Here is a 13,452-nt window from a genome sequence, read left to right on the forward strand (position 1 = left end):
GAGGGAGGGCATTTCAGGGGAGCATGTTGGGAATCAATGAATATTTAGTGTAAGAGTGATATGCTGAAGGTTTTTTTTTAACAGTTTATTTAGCAACTGTGAGCATGATGGGCTGGGGATGAGAAATTGGTGTCAGGAAAGATAGTTAACCTTTTTTAAACATAAAGCAAAAATTCAAGTGCATCACTGACATTGATTTAAATATCTTTTCTGCTTTAATGAGAAAGGATATGAAAAAATAATCCATTTTATGAAATACATTTTATTGATATTTTTTGTTTTTACATCCCAAATTTTCTAATGTAGTCTTCTTTCTCCCTTTTCCTGAGAGCTTTTCCTATGACAAAGAATTTTTTTTTAAAGGGCAAAAACAAGCAAAATTAAACAATGCAAAGAAGTAGTCTAACATTATATGCGTTGTTCTACACCTCTGTAACAAAATGGGGAAGGTATATTCTTATATCTTTGAGACCAAACTTGGTCATTATAATTTCATATCATTGAGGTTTGGTTGTTTTATTGTTGTCCTTTCCATTTCTATAATTATAGTCATTATCTTTTTTCCTGGTTCTGCTTACTTTACCTAAAATCAATTTATATAAATCTTTTCCATGTTTCTCTATATTTATCAATATTTTTTATTTTGCATATAACAGTAATTCATTTTATTCACGTACCACAGCTTGTTTAGCTATTCCCCAATCTATGGTATCTACTTTGTTTCCAAAGATTTGCTATTATAAAAAAAGTTTTCTACAAATATTTTGTTTTATATGAGACTTTTCTGTTATATGTAGCAATGGAATCTTTTAATCTCATAGTGACTTTTTTTTGGTAAAATCTGCTCTGATTGCCCCCATCTTCTATTGGTGAATTCTTCTCAAACCTTCTATTTTGAAGCTTTGACATACTTCATTTCTTTCCTGGTTCTACTTCTGCTTCTCCAGACTTTATCATGCCCTTTCTCCCCTACTCACCATACAGTTCAGCTTCCTTTTATGTTTTGTCTTCCTAGTGGAAAGTAAGCTCCCTGAAGGAAGGGACTGACATTTTTTTTGTCCTTACCACAGTACCTGGAACATTGTAAATGTTTGTTAACTGAACTCACCACTCTACCTTTAGTTTATAGTATGCTTGACTTTATAACATTGACTACTTCTATCTTTTGTCATATTGCAGGATATGAGACAAAATCTGAGTTGCTTCAATTTTCATTTCTCATATTTTACACGATTTAGTAATTTCTACCTTCTTAGAATATTTTCATTATCTCTCATGTTTAGAATTCTCTGTCCTCATCTTTGCTTCCTAGCTTCCCTAATTTCTTTGAAGTCCCAGCTAAAGTCCTGTCTTCTACAAAAAGTCTTTCCCAGTATGTACAGATATATATAAGAGAGAGACATATCCAGTTACATATTTAAACAATTTTTAAATTATTTGGTTTTTGTTTTAATTTTGAGTTCCAAAATGTATTCTTCCTTCTTCTCCCCATCCCCCAACAGTAAGTAATCAGAGAGAGGTCATACATATGTAATCATGTAAAACATTTCCATATCAGTCATTTTGTGCAAGAATAAAATAATAATAAATTGTCACTTAAATAAAGAAGAGTGGAAGAAAATGAAAAAATTGTATGTTTTGTCATTAGTTCTTTGTTTTCCAATTCTCTTTAATGCTAGTGCCTTTCCCTCTGTTAATTTCTTCATTTGAAAATTGTTCATCTCCTTTGATCATTTTTCAGTTGGAGAGTGGCTTGCTTTGTTATAAATTTGAGTCAACTCTGTATATATTTTAGAAATGAGGCCTTTATTAAAACCCTTGGATGTAAAAAAATTTTCTCAGCTCAACTTAATTTCTACCAAATTTCTTTCCAACTTACCCAGTAATTCTTATTAAATAGGAAGGTGGTTTTTTTTTTTTTCCCTCCCAGGGTTCATATTTTAGGGTTTAACATGAGTTATTGAGCTCAATTATTTCTGATTCTTCTGTATCTAGTCTGTTACATTTATCTATTTTTCAAGTAGTACCAAATAGTTTTAAAGATTTATTCTTTATAATATAGTTTGAGGTCTATTAATACTCTGAAGTAATCTTTGAAATTATTATGAAGGGAAATTGTATTAGAATCTCCTTTTGGAAAGGGAATCTGATAGAAGTAAATACAATGAATTTAATACTTGTAAAAGAGAGTGTATTTTTGAGAGAAATATGAGAGAATGAAATTTTAATTTCTTTAGAATCTGCAAACATGTAAGTGCTAAAGTGCCTTTTATGTGCCAAGAGAGACAAAAAGATAAGAAATCATCCCGTCAATCTAGACAAGACGAATATCTATAATACATGAATGAATATGGTAAATTCTTAAAAGAATATTATAAGAGTTCAGAGGGGAATAGGAGATAAGTTTTGATTTTGTCTTTGGGGATGGGAGAAGATTGATGTTATTTGTTAGAGTAAAAATAGAAAGCTTCATTCTATATAACTCAGACTTTAACCTGTATCTTGCAGGGAACCAACTTATGGATTTACTCCTTTGATGGAAGCAGCTGCTTCTGGTCATGAAATAATTGTTCAATATCTTCTGAATCATGTAAGTATGTATGTTTAAGCATAGCTAGTAAGAAATCTTGGCATCTGGGGTTAAATGCAGTAGACTACCTTTCCTGGATTAAAAAACAGAATTTTCTCTCCTACCACAATGATTTTATAGTAGCCTATTTCATACAAATGAATTATTATCAATTATTGTTTATCAGCTTTACTTATGTAACTCATGATCCATTGGCAGCTAAGTAGGTGCTAAGGCTGCTTTCCTTTATTTTCTAGTTTCTAATATTTTTTCCACCTACCTGCAGATTATGTTCCCAGTATTAGTCATTATGGGTGTGCAAATGAATCTATATCTGTGAGGTACAGAAATTGTATACTAAAGTATTTGAAGATTTGTTGTTGTTAGTGTGTGTGTGTGTGTGTGTGTGTGTGTGTGTGTGTGTGTTTGCAGCTATTCTTTCATTAGTGCTACTCATCAAGAGTTGGCAGTAGTCAACGGTAGCTTAGTGTGTGTGTTTAAATGACTGTATCATATGAAGTTTTTGCTTTTTACTTATTCTGCTTTCCTATTGGATCAAGTAGTGGCATAGCCCAGGACAGTGTTTCTAACTTAACCAGACAGCGTGACAGCTGAGTATTGCAAAATCTTACTCTGGGGACAGTTTTTATCTTTTCAGCAGCAGTCTACTTACCAACCAATCAGCATGCTTCAAAGCTCAGAATATGGTCAGATGAAGAGCTTCTCTCTGGGGAGTAAACTCAGACCTCGCAGCCCAGGCATCTTTCAGTCAGCAAAATCAACAATTAGGAATGATGATATGGCTTTGATCCAGCATGGCAAATAGATTGTTTGAAATAAAGTTTCTTTCTGCCAGTCTGTATCAGGACAGTGGCTTTATTATGTTCATGTCTGATTTTTTTATCACAGAGAAGTGGTCCATGTTCTTGATCTAATCAGCTGGATTATATATTAATTTCAGTTAATGCCTTGGATTCTAATTTTAACAAGTTGTCTCGTTAATAAATGGTCTTGTTCTTTAAAGATCTCTTCCTCTTGTAATTTTAAATGTTAAACTCATTCTCTAACAAATACTCTCTATATCAGGAAATTTTGGAGATAGCCTCATAGAACAATGTAAACAAGGACTGGATATTTTTGTTTTTTGCTTTAGATGGGCTTTAGAAGAAAACTTTAGAAGCTTTTAAGAGAGTAGATGCATTATACTGAAGGTTGATTTCTTTATGGTAGTGTGTTCCTCTTTTATTCACATAGTTATCCCAGGAGCTTGTGTTGTGACTTCAAACAAGCTGCTTCTTTACACTTTGAGTCTTGGTTTTCTGTATCTGTAAAATGAAGCTTTAGAATTAAGGGTCTTCAAAGAATCTTATCCTAAAATTCTGCAATTCTGTGATGTGTTAAAATAGAGACAAGTAAATATCCTGTCAAATGAAATAATATAAAAGGGCTTAACAAATGTAAGATGATAATATATTTTTAAAATGTTAACATTATCTTTCATTTTGTTTTTTCAATTAATAAGCATCTATAGTCTCCTTCCCACTCTACCCTCAAATGAAAAGGAAAAAATAAGAAAAATGAAACTCTTGTAAGAAATATGCAATCAAGTAAAACTAATTCCCACATTTTCCATATCCAAAATGTTCATCTCATTTTGCAATAAGATAATGCTCATACTTCTTTCTGTCTTTGATCTATTTTGATCTCTTTCTCCTTCGTCTGCCACAGTGCTATATTTTATATTGAACATGTCCAAGAAGTGGTATATTAAGTAGATGGATGAATTTCATTAATTACGTGTGAGTAAGAGAAGAAATGTCCATTTCTAAATAAGAGTTTTTCCTCTTGTCTTTTTAAAATATTAAATTCATTCTAACAGATACTCTCTAAATCAGGAAAATTTGGAGATAGCCTCATAGAACAAGTAGGACAAGGTAATAAGGGCAGGATATTTTTGTTTTTTGCTTTAGAAGTTCTTTTAATAATAATGAGGATGGTCACAATAATATATAAGATTCACTTACTACTTTAAAGTTTGCAAAACTCTCCCCATATGTTATTTCATTTGGTTTGAACTCATTTGCTTCTCAGAGTAATCTTATGAATAATCCTATTATTATACCCTCTTCTATAAATGAGGAAACTGAGGTTGAGAGAAGTTAAGTGATTTATCCAGGGGTCACAATATCTGAGTCAGAATTCAACCTCAGCTTTCCCTATTTCTTTTTTTTTCCTTTTAATAGTACTTTATTTTTCCAATTACATGTAAAAGTAGTTTTCAGCATTCATTTTTATAAGATTTTGAATTTTAAATTTTTTTCTCCCTTCTCTTAACCTCCCCTCCCTCTTTCCAAGAGAGTAAACAATCTAATATAGGTTATATACACAATCATTTTAAACATTTCTATATGAGTCATATTGGGAAAGGAAAATCAGAACAAAAGGGAAAAGCCATGAGAAAGGAAAAAAACCAAAAAAAGGATAAAAATTAGTAGGCTTTTCTCTTCATTCAGTCTCCATAGTTCTTTCTCTGGATGTGGATGGCATTTTCCATCCAAAGTCTTGAAATTGTCTTGAGTCTCTGTATTGCTCAGAAGAACTAAGTTTATCATAGTTGGTCATTACACAGTTTTGCTTTTATTGTATACATTGTTTTCCTGATTCTGCTCACTTCACTCAGCTTTAGTTCATGTAAGTCTTTCCAGGTTTTTCTGAAATCAAGAACTGGATATTATGAAATGTATATTTCTTTTCTTCTCTACTTTGTCATCTACTAAAACAGGTGACTGTGTGTCTCAGGTCAGATCACAGTATGTGTTCTTGACTCTTTTTAACTCTTCTTCTTAACAGGGAGTGAAAGTAGATGTAGGAGACTATACCGGTGCCACAGCCCGAGCACTAGCCATGAAATATGGTCATATGAAGATAGTGGATTTAATAGACATTCATACTGCTTCTCTGCCCAAGACTCTTTACAGAAATCCAGGTAAATTACTACCTATATCTAGAATTGTGTTGAAATCAAGTTAATTTGAACTTGTAGAGAGAACTATCTACCCTTTTACTAGTCATCATTACTTTCTCATGTATGTTTATACTCACACATGTTATCATGCTAAACCCTGTATAAATCAAAATCCATGATTAATGAGTCAATAAATGAATAAAAAATTTATCGTGTTCACTGTTGTGCCAAATACTGTGTTAAGGGTTGAGAGCACATAGAAAATGCTAACTGATCCCTACTGTCAAGAAGCTCACAGTTTAATTGGAGACAATTCAAAAGGGTTGGATTGTCCAAAAGGTTTGGGCGGCAGAATAGATGGAAAGGTCCAGAATTCCTAAGGATGAAGCTTAAGAGTATGTTCCAAAGATTGTTCAATTGCTTAAGTAGTTAAGAAGATATAAGAAGAAGGGCAGATGGTAGCCCCAGAAGATTTCAGGAGGCATTGGTTAGGCAGTGGCAAGGTCTGGTGGTCTTCCATCTTATAAGGAATGAAGTTATTAACTTTCATTATATTCCAACCTTGTAATAAGCAGCTCAGACTAGGAAGAGGGCATTCCTGGCAAGTTCTGGGAGGATCCAGGCCAGGGAAGTGGGGGAAAGAGAAGATAGGGTGCTCCTGGTAATGGTAGCTCTTCCAGCTGTCCCAGATAATTATAGCCAATAGTCTGAAAAATTCACATATATTTCAGACTTTAAAAAGTGAAACTATACTAAATACTTAAGTATAAAAAATCTATCTTGTTTTCTCCTATTTGATTGGTTTCTATTTCTTGCTTCACATTGGAGGTAATATTCCATCTTGAAGTACTATAAAGTACTGGCCTAAGCATAGATGTCCTTTTACTAAAAATTGCTATCCTTCTAGCTCCTGAATGTTGGAGCTTTGATTGTGTCCCAAGTAGGGCTTTGGATTTGAAGTCAGAGGCACTGAATTCAAATCCCAGCATTTATACCCTATTTGTTCTTTAGGTAAGTCATTTAACCTCTCTAGTTCTTGTTTTTCTCTGTAAAATGAGGATTGGTTGGAGCAGATGACTGCTAAGGTCTCTTAGAATTCTAAATCTACCTCCTTTTATATATACTCCTTTGGCTTTCTTTTTAGCTCAAAAAGTAAATAGTTATGTTGTTCTTAAACAACTTGAGATAATCAAGAAACCAATGGCATCCGCAAGAATTTGAGAAGGGGAAAAAAAAAACCCTTGAATAGAAAATAAAGAGCTGATTATATTCATTTATGCATTTATTTAGTCATGTTTTTATTCTGTTGCTTGTGCCTTTTGTCCACACTTTGCACATCTTCTTCATGTCCCTGCCCTATTTTAAATTGAAAAGAAAGATACCTTCCTGGTTAAATGAGAGGGTTAGAATTAAATCTCTTTGTTTCCTTTTAGAGCTTCCATTCTTTAACTGTAGCCACTTTTGAACTTCTCATTTGTATACTGAATACAGAATGAAGTTCATAAAATATATAAACTTACATTAGTGGGGACATGATAAAGTATACAAATTTATGAGAAGCATAGATAGGAGGGGGTATGTATTTATTTATTATTTCAGCTTAAAAATGTTATGATGTTCTCACCATATGTAAGGCCCCTAATCCTAAGACACTGTGTTTGAGGCTGGGGATGACAGCAGCTAGACAGCTGCTACCTCATGGGTCTTGCTTTACAAATCCCAGAATATTAGAATGAGGGCAACTAAACTAAAAATTAAAAAGAAAATCATTGTTATGAATTATACTTTTGGTATTAAACTCATTGTGGTATAATTATCTCTGAGGTTCCTGCTGGTTCCAAGATTATGATTTTTATGAGAGATGTAATATGTAGAGATTAGAGAAAGATTTAAATTAACTTTATAATGATGACTTTCTCTAAAATTATCATCTAAAGGAGAAATCTATCCTTTTTTGAGGTCTTCCCATGCTAGCTACCACATGAAGAAACATCTCTTGTTAGCCATATAAAATTTGAGTGGCTATGTCATTTCTTATGGGTTAGACCCTGGGCAACACATTTTTCTTAAAAGAAAACCAGTGACAACTGTTTTACTCCAGTTTATTTTTGATGTTTGAGCTGGTAATTAAGTATGGTGCTGAGCAAATTTCTTTCCATTTTTGTGTTTGATTCACAGAAAAATATGAAGATCTAAGTTCATCAGATGAATCCTGCTCTGTCCCACAAAGGCAAAGGCCTTTGAGAAAGATGAAGGGCCTTAGCATCCATGAAGGGCCCCAGGCTTTGGCAAAGATCACAGCCATAGGAATTGGAGGCAGGATGCACCAGCCTTGCTGTGGTGAGCCTGGACCAGGAATTCTTACCTTCTTTTTTCTTAATCTGTTCCTTTTTTCTATTCTATAATATTTTGCTTAATGTATCTGTTTTGTTGAAGGGATTTCAGCTCTTTGATTGCTATAATGTGGGTCATCATTTTTTAACTTAGAGTCCAACGTTACATGATTTGTGTTTTTCATCTTTGCTTAAGTTGCTCACAGTTACAGAAATAATATTGTTGTATTGCTGAGGTCTTGAGAATTTATTCCCTCCTTCTACGTGATTTCCCATTACCAGCTAAATTTAAAAGTTCAAAATATTTTCTCTGAACATAGTAATGGTAACAATTTCACATTTCTTCTTGTTGATATCTCAGAGGGTAGCCAGCTAATCAGGGAAAGACATTACAAAGTCCTTTCTCTTGCTTTGTGTTTCATCTGATCAATTGACCTAAGGCATTTTTGCTGCTGTCAGTTTGTATTTCAGCTGGAAAAAGAAGAGTGGTATTTGTATTTTCATCTCTTTTTGCAGATTGGTCATTTTAACTCTTACAATCTGAAAGATTTGAATTGTCACAAGATTCTTCTGAAACTGTGGGAGTTCTCTAGATTACCTGTTGTAGGTTGCTAGTTAAATAACCATGTTGTCAATATTTGAATTTTGAAAACCTGAGATGTTTAGTTTCTTTTTTCTTTTTTTTTTTTTAATTTAATAGCCTTTTATTTACAGGTTATATGGATGGGTAACTTTACAGCATTAACAATTGCCAAACCTCTTGTTCTAATTTTTCACCTCTTACCCCCCACCCCCTCCCCTAGATGGCAGGATGACCAGTAGATGTTAAATACATTAAAATATAAATTAGATACACAATAAGTGTACATGACCAAAGATGTTTAGTTTCAAGAGAATTTTGAGGATGTGAGAAGAGAGAGAAGTATCAAGGACTGTTTTTTGGGCCTAAGCTATGAGAATAGATTGGTATAGTGCTTTTTCCCTTTTGGTTTGTTCTTTCCAAAATGTTTGAATCTTCATTTTCACAAGAACCATTCAGTCAGTAATCAATTATTAAGAGCTCAATATGTACCATGCACTGAACTAGGTCTTGGTGACAGAGATATAGAGAAACTGAAGTCCACTGATCTTAAGCATTTAAATACAAGGAATGGTTCTGCTTCAAAAGCATAGCTGTTTGGCAGAACAGCTTTCTGCTCAGGCTTTCTCAGCTTTACTAAGGACTAGGCACAAATAAGGTTTATGTTTTCATTCATTCATTTTTTGTTGATGAACTTGTTTGCTTTTTTCTTTTTTCTCTAAAAGCTATAGCCTTGTGTGTGTGTTTTTAAAATTTAATTTGATAACTTTTAAAATATTACCTGAAAGATATGTGGCTGTTTGCATGGTTGACCATAAATCTAAATATCAGAGGATATACAGGAATAAGTACATCCTACCAAAATCTATTTGAATCATATGTGTCAAAAGGAAGTATTCCCACTGAAAGAAAGGCGTGTGTGTGTGTGTGTGTGTGTGTGTGTGTGTGTGTGTGTCTTTGTGGTATTGTAGTATATAATCCTAGGCAAGTCACATAAATTTTAGTGTCTCATGTAGCTCTCTCAGACTTGAGTGTCAGAGAGGTAATCATAAAAGGGATTTCCTCCTCAGGAGTTTTATACCAATGAAATCTCAGATCTGGTACAAAAGAAGTATGCATACACACTCAGATTTGGGGACATATGTGTACAGAAATGTTACCAATCATTTTCCACTTGAAGTAATACTGTTCTTTAATTTGTTTTATAGACATTGTGCCTTTTAAAATTGATAATACCTTCTAGAAAGTTTCTTCACATTATTGGTTTGGTTTGTTTGAAAGATGTAATGCTGTGCCTTGTGTTTATGTCTTACTCCTATCTTATCCATAGAGCCTCCACAAGGCTATGTCACCTTTAATAACAACAATGAAGGGAATAGTATTGAAGGGGAAGATCTTCGATATCGAGATGTCACTTCTCCAATCAATGAACAAGATGTGGAAAGCAGCAGTAGTAGAGGTATGGCACTGTTTGGTTTTTTGACAAATATTGAATATTTAACTTTAGTCAGCTTATGTGGCAGATATAAATACAAGAAATTTTATTCTCCTGAGATGAGTCCTCAATTTGCAGTTCCATGCTTGTGGGATTCAGCATTCCACAGAGGATGTTTACTATGAGATACAAGAATAATTAATCATTTGTAACAGCAGCCTGTGCGTTAAAGCAGCTTTTTTTTTTTTGTTTGTTTTTTGTTTTTGATGGGGCTTAATCCCATGAAAAGTCCATCTAACACAATGGAACAACAAAAAAAAAAGAGAAAAGCGACTTATTTCTAAATGAGGAGGAAATAAAGGAATCTTTCACCTGGGTTGGCTCACATGTCAATAAATAGTAGGTTTAGAATTATGTGAATAGATGGACAAGAGGTCATTTGGCATGGAAGATTATATCATATTATGCTGGACAAGTTCCCTGTTTCAGTGTTTTATAGCATTCAACCATGACAAAGTTCCTTGTCTATAACTAATCTTTTCAGTTTTTTGTTCTGTACTACTACAAAAAGAGCTGCTATCAATATTTTTGTATATATGGATGCTTTTCCTCTTTTTCTTATCTTATTTGCAGTCTAGGCTTAGTAATGATGTCACTGGGTCAAAGGATATACATAGTTTATAATTGTTTAGGCCTAGTTCCAAATTACTTTCCAGAATAGATTAATTCATACTGTGTCTATTTTTCCACAGCTCCTTTAACATTTGTCATTTTCCTCTTTTGTCATCTTTACCAGGCTTGTTGGTATAAGATTGAATCTCAGAATAAATTTTATTTATATGTATTGAATTATTAGTGATTGACTCCTTTTATTCTTGCAAATTTGAGATACCATAATATTTTCCATGTATTGCAATCAATGTTCCACATTTTAAAATGACCTTACATTGATTGGAATATATCAGATTTCTCAGGGGATTGGTTGGTTTGCTTTTTATAGGGATTCTGTTTTTCAGAGATCTCTGAAGAAGGCTGTTCAATCATTCTTTTTATTCATTGTCCTCTATTTCTAGAGGAAAATCCATTCTGTACCAATCTACTAACCATAAGGAGTAGCAGTAGTAGCAGTGAGGGGCTAGCTAAAGCCCTTGGGGTCAGTAGTGAGGCTTCTTTGGAGAGCAATGAGGTAAGCATTTTGATTCTTTTCATTTCCTCTCTGTTCTATCCTTTCATAACATTGTGTAGGAATTTGAAATGTTCCAAATGAGTCAATCATTCAGCCAGAAAGTATTGTGGAGGATAACAAAAGTGAAAGATTTGGAATCCGATGGTAGTTGGGTGTCAAATTAGGTAGCATAGATGATATATTCTATCATAATTTAGGGAAAGGAAATATTAATATTTCCTTGGTTGGAGGAAAAGCTTCCAAGAGAAAGGGAGACTTGAAGCAGGCCTTGAAGAATGGGTAAGCTATAGATAGGTAGAATGGAGGGGGAGGATATTTTAAAGGGAACAATATAAGCAAAGAAGATGAGAATTAGCTTGAACTATTTAAGATTAAGAAAGAGACTTCAATCTTAACTGTGTAAAATTATGAATGGTCATATTGCACAGACCCGTTGTTATCTCTGGAACATTAAAATGTCTTTGCCGTTTAACATAATCAATTTTGTGAAATTTGACATGAGCTTGAATATGTTATTTACATCATTTTCCTTTAACTTGGGTTGGATTCAGATGATAAAAACCATTCAATTTTTCTAGTTATCACTATTAACCCTGGGGTAGAATATACACATGTATACCTCTTTTTATTTGTGAATTCAATTGTTATGGATCTTCCTGTTTATAATCTTGAATTGAATGTTTATTTTAGTTTCCTGTACTGTAAAAATGAAGATTGGTAATAGTATCAACAAACTTGCAATGGAGTCAGAAGCACTAAGCTAATGTGTTACGGAATTCCTTTATTCAGTGAAGCATTTATATTAAATTACATTATATTGTGTATATGAAATATGTAATATATACATATATTATGTGATAACAAAGAGCCCCAAATCATTATTGGATCAATTATTTTTGTTTTATTTTAATTATAAAAAGTTGATTAGTTGTTAAACTCACTATCTGTCTTTAGCTTCAACTATTAAAAAGTCCATCTTCTATTCCTGGCTTAGGCATTCTTCCCTCCTTCTTCTAAACACAAATCTTTTACCTTACAGGACTCAGATCATTCACACAAAAGCTCTGTTAGAAAACAGACTAAAAATTACACAAAGGCTAAGAATCGTTATTGCAACAATGAAAGCCAGTGGCCTCCTAGCAGTGGAGCCTCTGGGATACCTAGTTCTGGTTCCATCTTCAAACCAGAGAGACCCACTTATTCAGGACCCCAGGTAAGAAAAGGGATATACAAACTACTTTTAACTCTTAATTGGAAAATTGGACCTCCCTGGTCTTGTTCTGGCTTAACAAAATAGTTGCTTTTCTAAATGAGAGGACTAAAGCTGTTGTCATCTTTTTTTAATGCTTTAAAATGCTTCTTTATAAAGTTAAATGTCAATTGGCACTCCTATTCAAATGAAGATTTAAGTTTCCATAATAATAGATTAACAGAAAAAAAAAATTGGTTTTTTTTTTGACCAGCTTTTCCTTAGAAAAAGTCTCTTATTCCTTAGGCTTCATAACTTCCCATTAGTATAATATGACAGAAAAATGTGGAATAGGATGGAATAAGTTACTTTGCTACCCTATTTAAGGAATTCTTTGAGGAGTCTTAGTTTTTTGAGTTCTGATTTGGCCATTATTTACATTTTTGTTATTTAAAGAAGAAGCTTAATGCTATAGCTGTAATATTTTGCTAGATTTAGTCCCTTTGTGATAACTCTGAATGACTCTTGTCAAAAATATCTTCCATAAGCTTTGTGCGTGCAGCCTTAATTTGGGGCACATAAACATTTGGGATAAATTAGACCCAGTGAGAAAGACTCAGCAAAGAGTGTGATAATAAATTCACTGGTAAATTTGGTCTCCTATTAGAAATGGTCTGAATTTTGGGATTTAATTTTTGTTTATAGAATTTCAGAAGTCTGATCATGTATATTGGGCCTGATTCACAATTTAAAATCTACACTCTGATTTCTTGTGGAATTTTCCTGGCTATTTTTAACTTGATCTCAAGGATTTTTTTAGAGCAGTAAGTATCTTGGCTGTATATAGGGATTTTTAGGACTCTGAGTTCAAGGACAGAATTAAAGGTATGTCTTTTGACTTTATGGCCAATTTATATACATATAATTTAGTCTAATTAGTTTTTATTCTTCTCTACAATAATGGGTAGACTCTGCATTTACCCAAAGTAGCACTTACCTTCATTACAATTCTAATTGAATGTTAGACATCTTTGTGTCTGTAAAGAAGCCAGTGACAGAATTCATACTTGCCTCTGAAAAATCAAATATGTGAAGAAGAGGAGAAATAAAATTTCCAAAGTTCAAGATATTAAACATGCAATAAAAAAAATGCTCATTGGAACCAAGGCGGAATGGAAATATTTGGGAGAGAGAA

At 33.2% G+C, this 13,452-nt stretch overlaps 1 protein-coding gene across 2 annotated transcripts in view; it reads left to right on the forward strand.

Moving 5' to 3' along the window:
- ANKS3 (ankyrin repeat and sterile alpha motif domain containing 3) overlaps positions 1-13,452 on the forward strand; it is a 38,158-nt gene that overhangs the window by 9,439 nt on the left and 15,267 nt on the right. For both annotated transcript variants that reach the window (XM_003761738.4, XM_023497605.2), the window contains 6 exons: positions 2,509-2,590; positions 5,420-5,555; positions 7,713-7,874; positions 9,778-9,906; positions 10,956-11,068; positions 12,108-12,281. In XM_003761738.4, the coding sequence (XP_003761786.1) occupies positions 2,509-2,590; positions 5,420-5,555; positions 7,713-7,874; positions 9,778-9,906; positions 10,956-11,068; positions 12,108-12,281 (796 nt within the window). The remainder of the gene's footprint in view (positions 1-2,508; positions 2,591-5,419; positions 5,556-7,712; positions 7,875-9,777; positions 9,907-10,955; positions 11,069-12,107; positions 12,282-13,452) is intronic.

Source organism: Sarcophilus harrisii, chromosome 1 (genome assembly GCF_902635505.1).
Source record: "Sarcophilus harrisii chromosome 1, mSarHar1.11, whole genome shotgun sequence".
Lineage (NCBI taxonomy): Eukaryota > Metazoa > Chordata > Mammalia > Dasyuromorphia > Dasyuridae > Sarcophilus > Sarcophilus harrisii.